At 51.5% G+C, this 16,160-nt stretch overlaps 1 protein-coding gene across 1 annotated transcript; it reads left to right on the forward strand.

Moving 5' to 3' along the window:
- Positions 1-1,256: 1,256 nt before the first annotated feature.
- Positions 1,257-15,744, forward strand: AKR1E2 (aldo-keto reductase family 1 member E2; the record flags this gene model as incomplete). The annotated part of the gene is made up of 10 exons (XM_081087018.1): positions 1,257-1,502; positions 2,684-2,851; positions 5,345-5,461; positions 7,340-7,417; positions 9,015-9,137; positions 11,632-11,729; positions 13,598-13,670; positions 14,215-14,298; positions 15,348-15,430; positions 15,702-15,744. The coding sequence occupies 10 exons, from the start codon at positions 1,257-1,259 to the stop codon at positions 15,742-15,744; spliced, it is 1,113 nt and encodes a 370-aa protein (XP_080943144.1).
- Between the last annotated feature and the right edge of the window lie 416 nt (positions 15,745-16,160).

The raw sequence follows: 16,160 nt of genomic DNA on the forward strand, positions 1-16,160 counted from the left end.
TGCTGTAGTGGGGGAGAAGCACCCACCTTTTCCACAGCAGGTGTGACCTGCTGGGTGCTGGAGAAGTTTCAGTAGATAGACAGGGAGGCGGGACACAGTAGTCTGCTCTGGAGGCAGACACCGGGTACTTTACCAGCTTCTGCAGTGTGTCTGCCTGCATGGTCCCCACCCTGCAAGTCTCATCCAGTTCAGGGATGACTTATTTTCAGGCTGAAGGACAAAAGAGGGGCGATGGGTCAAACGATGTAAACAGTACCAAATGCAAAAATACTTGTGGCCATATTGTGACGTGAAAGCAGTATATAAAGAATTTTCTGATATTCCCACAAATAAAAAGTAATTTTTTTTTCTCACAGTAACTGAATAAATCAGTGAGAGGATCTCACAGCCCTCTCCCGCCTCTGAGCAGCTCACATCATCTTGGAGATGGAGGCTAATAATTAAAGGGACCAGGTGGGTCAGAGGCAGGGCCACGCCCAGAATGACTGACTCCTTCCCTGCCCCAGTTACTCCATTGAGCCCAGTGGGCACAGCCCGCCCCCTGGTGGCCAGCTCCAGCACTGCAGCCGCAGGCCGGAAACAACAAAACACACTATTGATTGGAGTCATCCAGGCACTGGGGTCGCAGGCCCTGGGGGGAGGGGAGGAGAGGGGGGCGGGGGAGATGAGCGAGACCTGGAATACTCTGTGCCCCTGAATTCCGTCTATTGTCGTGGTCGCGGGGAGCCCAGTTCCATTGCTCAGCCAGGGCAATGACTCCGCCCAGTGCCACCTGAGGACCTGAGGCACCAGCAAGGGTGCTCCTGCCCCTGGTCCCCGGAGGAGCGGCCCAGTGCCTTGCTCCGGCCTCCAGGCCGCCCCTGTCCCAAGCACCTCAGGGTGTAGAAAGCATTACTGGCCTCAGCGCAAAAGGTCATCGATGGGAACAAAGCACTACACGGTCCTAGGAACCGGTGGGACCCTCGGGGTCCCCGCCCTAAGCACATCCAGTGGTAGAAGGGGAAGCAGGCCTCCCCTCCTTATCCTGGAGGCCCCTCCCCGTGGGGTGAGGGTCGGGACCTACCTGGTCCCAGGCGCCCAGAGCGGTGCACAGAGCGCCCTAGACCGGGTCCTCTCCGGGCTGCCCTGGGGGGGCTCTGCCGACCCTGGGACCCTAGAGACCCCTGCGCATCCGCCCGCCTTCGCGACTGGGACCTGCCAGGACTTCTGTGCGTCGCGCGCGCACCCCGCTTCCCAACGTCCAACTTTCTCCCGAGATGTGGGCGTGTCCACTGGCCAGGACGGCGCGGTCTGCTACCCGGACACTTTGGGGCCACCGGCCAATCGCGGCCCCCGCCGCAGGCGCCGCCCCCCCAGCTGAGATGTCCACTAACCCGCCGCCTCGGCGCCACCCGCCCACCTGGGGCCTGCCGCGGTGGCTCCGCTCCAGAGCAGCACCGCAGCCGCAGAAGCCGCTCCGAAGGATGGAGAAGATTCCTGTTCTGGGCCTGGGCACCTGGAAGGTGAGGCGGCGCCTTTCCTCACCGCGGTTCGCTCTGCTGGGGAGGGGTCACCCGCAGGAACAACCTGGGGGCCGCCCGCCTGGACGCCCCGGAGAGGAGAAAGCCGCGGGGACACCTGCAGCCCCCAGCCAGCTGGTCCCTGTAACTCCCCGGGAGGCTTCCTGCGTCTGAAAGATGGGATTTGTAGATGGCAGATTATCTGGAAATGGGGGTTGTCTCTGATATTGCATATTGAAGCCAAATCACAATTATTCAGAAATAATGTTTGGGAAAGCCCAGAAGAAAAGATCATCGGGCTTGCGTACAGACAGAAAGAGTGGCAGTCACCTAACTAGATCGGAGGCCACTGTTACTGGAAAGTTGTCTGAATCAATAAGATAAAGGAATTCTGCCCTTGTCAACTTGGCTTTAAACAGGAACTTTGTAACTTCGGGTCCTCTGTGTAAAACCTGATAGCGGAAGCACTTTGAACTTGGGAACTTTCTTTACTTTGGATTTCTGACCTGTCGGTGCTTTGAGACTTGGCACTAACTAACTTTCAATTTTTCTTTTCTTTTTTTTTTAAATGTAGTCTTTGATTATATATATATATATATATATATATATATATATATATATATATATATATATATTCCTGTAAGAAGTCACCTAGGAAATTAGAGTAGGAATTAGAATGATCAACCCAACACTCATCTAAATATTATTTAAATTATTTCTTCTCTCCACTTAACAATTCTTAGAGGCCAGGATGTGGTTTCACTGGTGGTTCTCAGCTTCTAGCCAAGGCCATGCATGTGGCACTGTTCAATAAGCACTCTATGGATTTAACTGTCTTGACATTCTTGTCTTGACTTTAATTCTTGTATGCACTATGTCTTCTGCACACAGCCAGATGTAGGAGTCCACACGTTCTCATACCCAGGGTAAGGAAAAGCTGTGAAACTGTTGGACTTCAGTGGTATAGAATTGGATTAATCCTAATCACCTTTTCCTGATCCATACAAAGTCTTCATTTTATTTATTTTTAATCTTGTAAGATTACAAATCTACCATTGAGATCTATTGCCCAAGAAGTGCTGCAGAACAACCAACCACGAAAGCTGGGTGGCTTACAAGCACCTAGTTTATTACTGCTGCAGGTAGTCAGCCGGGCAACTCCTGGGATCTTGTTCATTCTGCAGGCGGCGCCAGGGGAAGTGACAGAGGCAGTGAAAGTGGCAATAGATGTGGGATATCGGCACTTTGACTGCGCCTACCTGTACCACAATGAGAGTGAGATCGGAGCCGGGATCCAGAGCAAGATCCAGGAGGGCGTGGTTCGGCGGGAGGACCTGTTCATCGTCAGTAAGGTAGGACCTGGCCTGCAGGGAGAGCAGGTGCAGGCTGCTCAGGGCTTGGGTGTTGAGACAGCTGACATAGCACGGGGGTGATTTTCCAGGCTCCCATAGAACTGCTGACTTCCTTCATACTTGAACCAGACCTGATAAGGGCTTCTGCAGCTTTGTGCACGTGCTGGGAGTGGTGCAGGTGAAGGGGTCAGGGACAGTGTGACAAGCAGAAGGAACAACTAGAGCAAAGGCAGGAGGCATGGGCAGTGTGGTGGTGGTGGTAGTGGGGGGTGCATGGGGACCCTTGAGAAGCTTGGTGTTCCTGGACTGAGCAATGTTGGCAGCGGACACAAGGAGCAGAGAGGCTGGAGCGTGGACAAGCCTGATCACAGAAGACCTGATCGCCATTTAAGGAGTTCTCTTCTCACCAAGGAGCACCGCTGAAGGTTTTACCTTCTGCTGAGCCAGAGTTGTTCTGTGTAGAGGAGACTGTGAAGGTGAAAGCAGAGTCCTTTAAACAGGAGGCAGAAGGCATGAGACCTTAACAGCAGTGTCGGTGGGAGGGGTGACAGCCTGCCTTGGGACAGCACCAGACAGATGGCAAGGAAATGGCTGGGAAGGACAGTCAGGAGGTGGGCCCTGTAAGAAATGCTGGCGGCAGACCAAGAGAGTGGAGAATTAAAGAATTCCTTTGCTTTTGACTTTGAAGAAGAATATTAAGGCCATTAGGCCAGGAGCAGAGAGTTCACATGGCAGCTGTCCTTCCCGAGGCTGGCTCAGGAACCCAGCTCCATCATGGAAGAGCAGACAGTGGGTTTCACGATCTCCCGAGTGATTGCCACATCTAAATTTCCGCAATTGTGCCATAACCGGTTTGGCTCAGTGGATAGAGCATCAGCCTGTGGACTGAAGGGTCCCAGGTTCGATTCCAGTCAAGGGACGTACCTTGGTTGTGGGCACATCCCCAGTAGGGGGTGTGTAGGAGGCAGCTGATCGATGTTTCTAACTCTCTATCTCTCTCCCTTCCTCTCTGTAAAAAATCAATAAAGTAAATTTAAAAAATAAATAAGTTTTCGTAATTGCAAGCTTTGGTGCTGTTCCTATAGTAGATTTGCTTGTCTGTGTTACCTGGATACAATGCTTTAACTCATCAGTGCTATAAAAGGAGAGGCTCAGGGGACCTTGGCCCAGGAACCCAAATCTCTCCTGATCCTCCAGTTAGGGAGGTGGGCACCTGGGGTTCCTGTGGCTAGCCAGCGGAGGGGTTGGGTGCTCCCAGCTGGGTCATAGCCAGCAGAGGGGACGGGTGCTCCCAGCTGGGTCATAGCCAGCAGAGGGGACGTGTGCTCCCAGCTGGATCATAGCCAGCAGAGGGGACGGGTGCTCCCAGCTGGATCATAGCCAGCAGAGGGAACGGGTGCTCCCAGCTGGGTCATAGCCAGCAGAGGGGATGGGTGCTCCCAGCTGGGTCATAGCCAGCAGAGGGGACGGGTGCTCCCAGCTGGGTCATAGCCAGCAGAGTGTGTGCTCATTATTCCTGAAATTTAGAAAAGTCTTGGAAATACAATTTTAAAAAAATCACTGATATACTCACCATCTAGAACAGGGGTGGGCAAACTTTTTGACTCGAGGGCCACAATGGGTTCTTAAACTGGACCGGAGGGCTGGAACAAAAGCATGGATGGAGTGTTTGTGTGAACTAATATAAATTCAAAGTAAACATCATTACATAAAAGGGTACGGTCTTTTTTTTTTTTTAGTTTTATTCATTTCAAATGTCCGGCCCGCGGGCCGTAGTTTGCCCACGGCTGATCTAGAAAGTGCTGTTTTTAATAATATGATGTATTCTAGTTGCTTTTTTGTAAACATACTGTACTTGTAATTTGGTTTTATATATTTTTATCCTCTTTCTTTGATTTATTTATTTTGTTTGTTTTGCTCTTGCTGCCAAAATTGTATGGTGCCAAAATAGTATAATAAAGGAAACAATGAGGGGAAAACAAATTACAAACTTCTTTACTTCACAGAGGGTGTTAAGCACTAAGTATAAGGCAGTCTGTGTTAAATTTCTTACCTAGTTTAATCTGCAGGATTGAGGTCTTTATGACAGAGAACCTTTAACATAGAGTCTGTTCAAGTGGGAAACTGAATACACAAATTCTTCTGATTTTTCCTCATATCTTTTCTGCCTGTGGGTATTTTTATTTTATTTTATTATCTTTTTGGTCTCAGTGGATCCAAATAACCAGACAGCTCTCCCATCAAATAATTTCACGGTGTTTCCCCTCCCCCCAGTTCCCCTAAGGAGAAATCAGGCAGGAGGAGCTGAGCTTTGCAGACCGCCTCCCTGTGGACGTCCTGGACCATTGGAGAATAATGTCACGGCCGCTGTATTTATGGCCACCGGGTCTTGGATGTTGTTTGTCTTCCAGAGCCTGGATTTGTGGGACCCAGGGGAAGATGTGTCAATGCTGGCTCTGTGGCCAATTGTCACGCTTCTCCTCTCCCTTGTAGCTCTGGTGCACCAGCCATAAGAAGTCCTTGGTGAGACCAGCCTGCTCCAACACTCTGAAGGCCTTGAAGTTGGAGTACTTGGACCTCTACCTCATACACTGGCCCATGGGTTTCAAGGTACTGCCCAGGCCTGGTGAGATCCCCCACTGGCAGGCTTCTTTCCTGGTCATGTCCAGGTGGGTGGTGTAAAGAGCTGGGCTGGCAGCCAGGGCACATAGATGCCAGCCACACACACACATTCAGTTATCTCTGGGCCTCAACTCAGGAGAGGCTTGGCCTCGAGGACCTCTAACCAACTATGGTTTTTGCTTCTAAGCCAGTCATTTCTTCTCCAAGCCAACAGAGCAGCCCACTTTTTCCATAGGTCTTTAGGTAAAAGCAGGTGTCGGGACAGAGGACATACTGCTACTCAAAGCTGCTGCTCATGTCATTTCCCTGTTCCAGGGAGTTCCTTGGCCCCGTCTCTTCGTGCAGGTTATGATCTCTTTGGGGAGTGAAGGCCGCTTTGCCCTATGGGAGACGCCTGCTTATCCACCTGCAGCAGGTCCGGAGGGTTCTGGAGGGAGATTATTTCTCCATTTGGTGTAATTCACTCCACTTGATAGTGTCTCACCAACTGCCCCCTCCCCCCCCCTCCCGCCCCTGCCCCACCTTACACCCTGCTCAGCTGCTTTCCCAACCTGTTTAGTCCTGGCCAGGATGTCCCTGTGCAACTGCCCCAGGCCTAGATGACATCCTGCCTGGCTAAGGGCTCAGGCACACATTTGGCACAGCGAGCCCTGAAAGAGGACGCTCTCCCTGCACTGGAGTGGGTGGTGGCTGCACTGGAATCTCCCATGTGTGCACCTGGTTTGAGGAGCTTATGGTGTGTGTCGAGCTGACGGGTTTCTGGTTAGATTAAAGGACAAAACTACTTTGTTCCTAGTACAGCTTTGCTTCCAGGCGTTGTATTTAATTTCAATGAAGGATGTAGCAACTGCACGTTAGTCATGCCGCTAGTGGAGAACAGAAGATGGCCAGAAAGTGAAATGAGAGAGGGTGATTCAGAAATGATTTCTGTCTGTAAAATCTGTCTGTGCACCCAGAGGATAATGGGTAAGTGATGACAGTAGCTGTGTCACACTTATTGTCAGCTGTTCATGTTCTTTTAGCGTCGAACCAGGCACTTTTTTAGGCACCTTACATGTATTGTTCATTTAATCCTCACAATTACGTGAGGCAGGTACTGATAACACCCCCGTTGCACAGAGGGTACAACTGAGGCACAGAAAGATTCAGTGTCATTATCGGGGCCCAGAAGCGGATGCTCAGTCAGACATGCGTTACTCTGCCTGGCCCTCACCTTCTAGCAGATCCCCAAATGGCTCCTGGTGGTCAGCAGCCCTCAGGGACAAGGCCAGGTAGCACTTGTACACAGGTCTGGACATATGTCAACATGGGAGGTTGCTTTGACATGAGACACCTTAGTTGGTTCATCATGAAAATCCCTAAAAAATGTGGACCAAGCTGCAGTTTTAGACGTTCCCACTATTGCTCAAGAGAATTATTGAAGCCCCTTGCATTCTGGCTTCGATATCTCTCACCATGATGTGAATTCTAAGCAAAGCAGAGAGGAGCCTCACGGTGGACTTGGGAGAAAGTTGACTGAGCTCTTAAGAAGTCAAGACGCCTTTCCCTCTTTTTTACCTGAAATTGCTAAGCAATGTTCTCATAACAGGCAAGGATCCTGGGTCCCCCTTTCCTGACCTGTGAGAGGTGGGCATGAACTTCCAGGCTGTTGGGAACTTTGCTGGCCACCGAGTCCACCCAACCCTCGGTCTTGTGAAGGTGGAGGCAGGGCATGGAGAAGGGAAGTCACATGGCGAGGGCTGTGCTCGGACCCAGACCTTCTGGCCTAGCATCCTTTCCCCATGTCTTGATTCTCCATCCAGTCTCCTGCTTAGAGGGTGACCACCAGTAAGCCCCCACTAAGCTCCTGCCTTCTTGTTCTGACAGCCTGGGGGGGAAGAGCTGCCCCTGGACCGCAGTGGCATGGCGATTCCCAGTGACACTGATTACCTGGACACGTGGGAGGTAAGCTGAGCTGGCCAGCAGCATCTTCCTCCTACTGAAGGGCTTCGAGTGGGAAGCCGTGGATCCTGAGCTCCTTGCGTTCAGAGATACCAGGTTGTCTCCTCAAAAGGCAGGTGTGCAGCACAAAGGGACACCTGTCTGCGGGATTCAGAGCCAGTTTCCTCTTGTTCATCTCTCTGAAACGTGCATTTTAAGGATAACTAACCCAGACCTCCCTTTACTCTTAAGTGTTTATTTTTGTATTAAAAAACATCACATGGTCACTACAGAAGAGTATAAAAAGGAAAGCAAAAGTCCATTTTCCGTGGCCACTCCTAGTACTTTATAGTTCCCTTAGCTCTTTGGTAAGCATTTCAGAATGAAAGCTTTGACAGATGGTGACATTGGGGTGCGCCTTGGAGATGCATGGAGGAAGGGACCACGTTTCTAACCCGCTGCCAGCGTCCGCACAGGAAGTGATGAGGCCTGAAGTAGAATGTTGAGCATGGGAGTCAGGGGAAGTGGCAGGAGGGAGGTGTGGCAGAGATTTGATGGTGTGGCCGGAGGAGAGGAGGTTCCTGCTCACTCTGGCTTCTAGCCCAGCCCACCAGGTGCCTGTAATCTTACAAATCAACATGAGGGTGAGTGTGAGGCATGGGAAGAAAGCACATTCACATGGGAACTTGCTGAGTTTAGGGAGACGAGACTCTGGACCCACTGGTGTGAGATGGGCAGGTGCAGGGGTGGGAGTGCCGGAGGTCATCCAGCCAGAGGGGGCAGGGGAGCACAGTCAGGCAGGAGCTCCCAGGTCAGGCCAACCTCTAAATGGACAAATTGACCTCACTTAACAGAGATTAACTGAGGTGTCTGATCTGTTGGGAACAGTGCCCAGGGGGCTGCAACCCTTCGGTCGGTCACAGGCACTGCCTCTCCTGAAAGGCATGGCTGCAACTCTGGGCTGTTTGTAGCATGAGTGAGGTCAGGGTGACCGTGCAGGGCACACTGACTTTGGCCACTGGCCCCATGGCCACTAGGACTCATGCTGACTACTTAGCCTGGCACCAGGCCACGCTCTTCCTGAAGCTGAGAGCTGGCCAGTGAACAGCAGAGTAGGGTTCCTGCCCTCAAGTCCCTTACAAGGTAAAAGGTGGTGAGTTAGAATGACGGTACATCATCATACTGAGGAAGATGGTAATTTAGGTAGAAACTGGCTGAGCAGTCCGCTGTGGACATCCTTGCCGATATCATATCAACAGACATTCAGAGTAACAGAAATAATAGGTACATGTGCTGAGTGTTAGCTAAACATTCTGTGTTCCTTATTTGATGTAATCCTTAACCCCGTGACACGGTAAGGTTGTACCCACTTGGCAGATGAGAAAATTGAGGCTTAGTGAGGTCATATAATGTGCCCAAGATCCCACAGCTATTAAATGATGAAACTGGGGGGAAACCTCAAGTACAGAAATGCTTATAACACATGAAGTCAAATATTTTAAGATATTTTAAGATATTGGGCAGAGCCAGTTTTAGGATACTGTGCGAAGGATGGAGGGTGACAAATTACTAGTTGAGTAGACAGAGCCCACACACCCAAAAGAATTCTTGTTCTCTCTAGGCCATGGAGGACCTGGTGGCTGCAGGGCTGGTGAAAGCCATTGGGGTGTCCAACTTCAACCACGAGCAGCTGGAGAGGCTTCTGAATAAGCCCAACTTGAGGTTCAAACCATTGACTAACCAGGTCAGTGTGGATGGCTAAGCGGCTTGGAAGGATGGAGTCAGCTTTTCAGCTGTTGCCTCCACAGGGTTACACTGGAAACAAAGTGGGCGGAGCACGAAGTAGGCATTTTCTCCTGTGGCTGTCAAAAGTCATGACTATGGTGCCAGCCGTTTTGCCAGAGTGGATAGAGCAGGGTCCTGGGTTTGATTCCAGTCAAGGGCGTATACCTTGGTTGCAGATTCCTGGCCCTGGTCCAGGTGCGTGCAGGAGGCAACCAATCAATGTGTCTTTCTCACACTGATGTTTCTCTCTGTCTCTCCCTCTCCCTCGCACTCTCTCTAAAAATCAATGGAAAAATATCCTCGGATGAGGATTAACAACAACAAAGCAAGTCATGACTATGGAGCGGTTAGGCAAATGGCAGGTGTACAGGCAAGACCTTTTTAAAAGGCTCGTCAGGGGAGGTGGTGTGCTTGGAAGGCAGGGTTTTCACTTCAGCCGTGGGGTGAATCACCTGGTGGCTCAGAAGTGGCAAAGGGACCAGCAGGTCCTAATTCCTCGTTAATGATGGTCAGAGGTGATGCTGGCTTCCTGGGGCCTTACCAGGGACCCTACCTCTGCAAGATCACAGCCTCCGTGAGACTTTAATGCTGAGAAATGACTTGTGAGGAAAGGGTTACAGTGCTTTCTAGACTAGCTGCCTTCATGTGTAAAAAGGGGCACTTATTTTACTTAAACTTTTATTAACGTGTTGTGTACGTGCAAAAAAGTGCACACATAAGAATGGAGCTTGATAAGTTCTCATAACTGGACCAGCCCCCAGAGCAGGGATGGGGAACTTCTGGTCCACGAGCCATATGCCAGTAAGACCCATGAAATCATTTGGTCTGGCCCTGCCAAGGCATTAGGGGTGAGTTAATTAAATGCTTGACCAAATATAGCAGGCTGATTTTTAAGTTGATCATTTTGTATGGTGTTATAATTATTTAAGTGGCCCTTGGTAGAACAAAGGTTCCCCACCCCCGACCCAGAGGCAGAAACAGCTAAGAGGCCCTGCCCTGCTGCTTCTAGTCCCTGCTCCTCGCCAAGGGCAGCCACTGTCCCGATTTCTGACAGAACAGATTAGCCTTTGGACTTTATACAGAAAATGTGACGCGTTATGTGCTCTTCTGCACCTGGCTTTCCTTACTCAGCATTGCATGTGTCAGGTCCTCCTGCATCCAGGTGTGATTTGCCCATCCTTGTTTCCCCGTGGTATTCCATCCTGTGACTATCCCGTCAGTTGGTGATGGACATATGGGTAGCTTCCAGTGTAGGGATATTAATAATAGAACATCATGTTCTATTCTTTTTATAAATAAACTTTTCAATGGAGGTATAACACCAGTACAGAAGAGTGCATGGATCTTAAAGGACACAGCTCAGTGAATTTCCGCAAGTGAACAGACTCAAGTTGTCAGTACCCAGGGCAAGAGCGGGAAGTCCTCAGCCTTCTGAAAGTTCTGGTCACATCCCACAAGGAGTGGTCGGTGTCCCGACCTGCAGCCTTGCTGAGCTCCTCTGTGTTAAAACCTCACAGACTGTTTCTGTCTGTGCACAAGCATTCCGTTCTGTGTCGACTTTTGTTGAGTGGCACTTTAAATCATGGGGAGGGGTGTGGCCTGGTTTGTGGGGTGAGGAGGGGCAGCAGGATCTGTTTCCTAAATATCCTGGGAAACCCTTCGGGAATGCGCCCTCAGAGGAGTTCTCAGAGAGCCAGTGGCTCATCTTTGAGGTCTCTGACAGCTCTGCCTGTGGGTCCTGACAGCTCAGCTGGGAACCAGCGAGGGCACTGTCCCCGGTTCTGAGTTCACTCTGCCAGTGAAGCTGATCAGCTTCTGCCAGTCTAGGACTGACTTTGAGTTCACACAGAACCTGGAATCATACATGAGAATTTAGAGAGTGGGGCGGAGACAGGAATCTGCTCCTGATTTTCTTACGCCGTCCCTTGGAATCAGCTGTAGCCTGTTTGTCACACGTAACTCCCCAGCTTCCTTCATTTACTCAACACTTGCTGAGCTTTGTTCTGTGCCTAGCTTATTCCAGAGCTGGGGGCATGTCTTGAACAAAACAAAAAATCAGACCCAGATTCCTGCCTTCATGGAGCTTACGCCCTAGTGGCAACAGTAGACAGTTGCAAAGAATGACAACATGTAAGATGTCAGCTAATGATCCGTGCTACAGTGTAAGGTAAAGGCGAGGAGGAGGTGGGAGGGCCGCACTTTTACCTCAGGCGGTCAGGGAGGGCCTTGCTGAGCAGGGATTCTCGAGCGTTCAGATGGTAAAGGTGTTCTTGGGCTTGCTTACAGCGGGCAGCCTCTCGGAGACCCCTCAGCTCAGCCTGGCACTTCACACGCGAGCCCGGAGGTGGGCCACGCAGCTCATCAGTGATGGAGCCAGGGCATTGATGTGGGCCCTCTTTTACAGTGCCCTGTTAGTCTGAATGGTCTCTGGTCAGCTGTGATTCTCTTTGTAGATTGAGTGCCACCCATATCTCAATCAGAAGAATCTGATCAGCTTCTGCCAGTCCAGAGACGTGTCCGTGACTGCCTACCAGCCCCTCGGGGGTTCCAGGTAGGGAATTTGTGGCCAGAAATGGATGCATGCCTCAGTTTCATTTACAGAGTTAGGCGTAAGGAAAGTGTAGGCAGGCTGTGGAGACCACAGTCCTCCAGCAGGTGGGACTGCCAGCACCCTGGTCTCAGTGGGCTGGGCTGAGGGAGGAGCTGGTGGACGTAGGACAGTCATCTTCAGTGGCTGCCTCCAGAAGGGCAGTGACCTTTAAGGGCCATAACCAGAAGGAAGCAACCTCTTTGCTGAGCTCTTTCCTGGTACCTCCCGTGCTCTGCCAGACCTCTCTCTAGGGACGGGTCACAGACATCCTGATCTCTATAGAATCATCTTCCCAGAACCCGAACTGTGTGCTGTGCCCTCTACATCAGCGGATGAGCCACCACCCACTGGCCACATGGGCCAGAAATGTATTCCCTTTTTGATCTCTCCTCCTACCCCCAATCCAACTTGACAGCACTGGTTATTTTGCCAGGAAACTTGGATTCTCTCTCTTGCTCTCTGTTCTCACTTAATGCCTTCATTAAGTACGAATTCTCTCCCGGTGATTACAGCAGCCTCTTAACACCTCCCAGGTTTGCCTGGTTCTCAGCCACTATCCACACAGCAGCTGAAGGGAGCCACCTCATTGTGACCGTGTCATCCTCCCGCTTACAAATCCTTCAATTCCTGGTCTGGCCCTGCCTGTGTCTACCTATTCCTGCAGCATGCTCTGCGCCAACCGTTTGAAACTATTTGGGGCTCCTGCTTTCTAGTCTCTGTGCCTTTGCAAATACAGTTCTCTTTACCTAGAAATCTTATCTTTTTTTTCTTAATCTGGCTACTCCAGTTTCTAATATAAGGCTCAGTTCAGCATCATCTCCTTCAGGAAGCCCTCCCGATTTTTCCTTATTTGTGTTGCATCCACAGCCCTTATCACACTATCCTGTCATTATTTTCTTCTCATTCTCTTCTACTTGAGTTGTGGGGACTGCCTCTAAGTCACGACTCTCATACCAGCTCCTAGCTCAGTGCCAGGGACGTATTAGTGGTCCAGGAAAGGCTGAGATTTTTGGATTGTTATTGCCTGTGTGTTTCCCATGTGAAGTGTGACAGATGTGCGTGACGTTGGTAGAGTGAGGGAGCTCCTAGCATCTGGGTTGTATTCACAGCTGAGCTTGGGGTGGAGGAAGCCAGTGAGAGAGTGGGTGGTGGGAGCCACGTGAGAGAAGGGAGATGGCCGATGTCCCAGACCCACAGCCAAGTGGGGTGGGCTCTGTTTGGTCCCTTCATAGACAGTGAGGATGATTTTTATCTCAGTAACTGCTTGAAACACACTAACTGCTTAAAAATGTTCGCTAAGAACAATAGCTCACCCAAGTGCTCAGGGCCTGGCGGCCTGACATCATGGAAGGGCAGACCCGGAGCCAGTCTACAATCTCTGCATAAAGGCTCCACAGTCCACTGTCTCAGCTTTCTCTTGGGATTTGAGGTGAACTTTGCTGAGATTGCTATCAATTATCTATTCATGCCGATGGTGCTGCAGACACCACCCTAGGTCCTACAGAAGAGGTCAGAAGTCCCAGGGGCACCACACAGCAGAGAGCCTGTGCTTCAGACACTCCGATGCTGCCGCCTGGGTCTCCAGACAAAGCACCAAATAGATGTGAAGGCCAAGTGTCCAGCTGTGTCCCCCCAAATGTCAGCCGTGGCTATCGCTAGATGGTGGATCTGGTGACCAGCTGTTCTGCACCATTTAGATTTCCCACACTGAGCAAGTATTGTGATCAGACAAAAGTAGAGCTAGAGTTTACATTTTGGAGAAAGTCTTGTTTTTTCAAGGAGGGAGGTGCACACATTTGGTCTCACAGCCCCTGCGATGTTCTCCCTAGTGGGGGTGTGGACCTGATGGACAACCCCGTGATCCAGTCCATCGCACAGAAGCACCAGAAGTCCGCAGCTCAGGTAGGTGGGTACCCGCTGGGCTGGGAGGGCCCCTCTCTGCTCACTGCAGTAGCCATGCGTGGGCACGGGCGGATGCCTCGCTCTGGCCCAGCGAGTGACTAATAGAACTGTCCGGTGTTCACCAGCCCCTTGAGGGCACTGTGGTCCCATTCATTCAGGCCCCACCATCAGTTGTCTGCATGCCGTGGCCCCAGGCTTCCTCCCGCAGCCCACCAGTTGAGTGGACCCGAAGGAGTTCGTGACTCTTTTCCTTCCTCTAATGTCCAGCGGTTCATGGGACTGGACACGATAGTGAACTCTGTTAAGGCGTTAGCAGGTCCTCTGAGCTCCTGGGGCCAGCGGCCATCCCTCCAGACATTCTATGGGACAGTGCAGAAATGCCATTTTCTCCTAAGGACTGCGGACAGGAGCGCTGGGCACTACAGTGCCTATTGCCCGGGTCACTCGGCTTCCCTGCACAATGCAACGTGACCCGTAGGGGAAGCAGCTGGCTCCTGACTCCACCTGGTTCCCTTGGTCTCATAATATCCGTTTTCCCCAACAGATTTTGATCCGGTTTCAGATCCAGAGGAATGTGATCGTCATCCCCAAATCCGTTAACCCGAAGCGGATTCTTGAGAATATCCAGGGAGGTGTTCTCCTTCTCTGACATCAGTGGGTTTGGGGTCATGCATGAGCTACACACTGCAGCAAGCAGCCGGCCTGTGAGGCTCTGACACAGCAGGGGGGTGGGGAAGCACAGGCCACACCCAGGGGACACGGAGCTGCGCCCGGCAGGCACCCACCTGGGAGATGCAGACAGGATTAAACGGGGAAGGACCGGTGATAAGGGGCCAGGCTCCCACCCAGCGGCTCCTCTGCACCCAGCACCACTCACTAGTGCTGTCCCAGGGCTGCCCACCATGATGAAAGGGACCCTTCCAGACTGTTCGCTTCTCCCCTTAACCCAAACTGCCCAGGGCCAGCCCCCGCTCCAGGCAGAACTGCTAACAGGGAGCCCGTGGTTTCTGCTAGGCATCCTGTGGAGGGTCTCCGGTGGGTAGGGGCTGGTCGGGGCCTGTCCCCCCTGAGTGAAGATGGACTCACGCCCTGCACCTTCTTTCCTGGTCCTCAGTGGTGGCTCAGGGCTGGCTCTTCCATGTGGTCGTAGGAGCAGGTCACAGTCCTCAGGCCTGTTAGGGGCCAAGTAAGGGGGCAGCTTAGAATACATTTTAGGAGGAACAGAAAGTGAGGACTCAGAAGTGCAATGTGTTATGGCCATTGTTAGAGTTAATGTTCTTGAGGCCCAGACCCTCCCTCACTGCGGGGGTGTGTGGAACAAGCGTCTGTGTTTTGGATTTGTGGTGTTTGTGTTTCCTGTTTTTGTGAGCGCTGGGAAAGATCCTTCGCTGCACCCTTTACTGTCTGGTCTGCTCATCTCTCCTGTGGGATGAGCGCAGCCCAGATCTCATCTCTCCAAGGGTCCCCGCTGTAGCCCACGCTGGGCAAATGGCCTAAGTCCCAGAGCATCCTGGGAACTGAGGCTGAGGGCCGGGGACGGGCCAGGTGCCACGTGCAGTGTCTCTTTTACATCCAAGTGTCCCCCCCACATGCCCAGCACGGTGCTTAGCAGGTGACACGTGCTTGGCAGGTGTTCACTGAGATGACTTTCCCATGAACGTTTTATTTTGGCTCCAGGTGTTTGATTTTGAGTTACCAGAAGAGGATATGAATGCCCTTTTCAGCCTGGACAGGAACTTCCGACTGACCAAATTCCCCACGTAAGAACAGCTCCTTCCCTACTCTGGAAATAGAGGAAGCAATATTCAGCCTGAGCCATTGGTTCCTGGATGAATATTTATCATAAGTTTTAGGTTCATGAAATCATCTCCGAATTCTTTCCTATTTGGGAATGGGCTGGTGGGGGAACCCAGGGATGAATTTTAGACCCTAGGGAGCATAGAAATATGTAATTGTGTCATTTAAAAATGTTTCCCTTAAAAATAGTAATCCCTCTGTGTTTCTGTCTTTGACTTGTTCCCCGGTTTCCAGAGCTAAAAATCACAAGGACTATCCTTTCCACATAGAGTACTGAGCCGGCTCCCGCTCCCTCCCCCCGCACCGCCCAACCAATCCAGGGCTGAGGGGCTCCCGCCCAGCAGCACAGCACAGGGCTCTGCCTCAGAGGCACAGACAGCCTGGCCAGGGATGGGAGGGACGGAGGCTCAGCTCCCCAAGAAATCATCAGACTCAGAGAGGTCGAAGGAGGAAGCGTCTGAGAGTGTGCTTGCCCCACGGAGCACAGTGTGGTGGTACTGGGAGACCAGCAGGAAGAGCCTCTACAGCTGCGACTCAGCTTCGGCAATGAGCCCCTCCTCTCTGCCGCCCGCCAGTCCCCCCCAAATGATTTGACAGCGAAACCCTTACCTTCACACCTGGAAAGGAAGACTGGGCGAAAGTGGTGCGCTGTCTTAGTTCAACAAAGGCATTATTTTTTTCTTACAATCTAAA

This window comes from Myotis nattereri (assembly GCF_964212035.1).
Source record: "Myotis nattereri genome assembly, chromosome: 1".
NCBI classification, from domain to species: domain Eukaryota; kingdom Metazoa; phylum Chordata; class Mammalia; order Chiroptera; family Vespertilionidae; genus Myotis; species Myotis nattereri.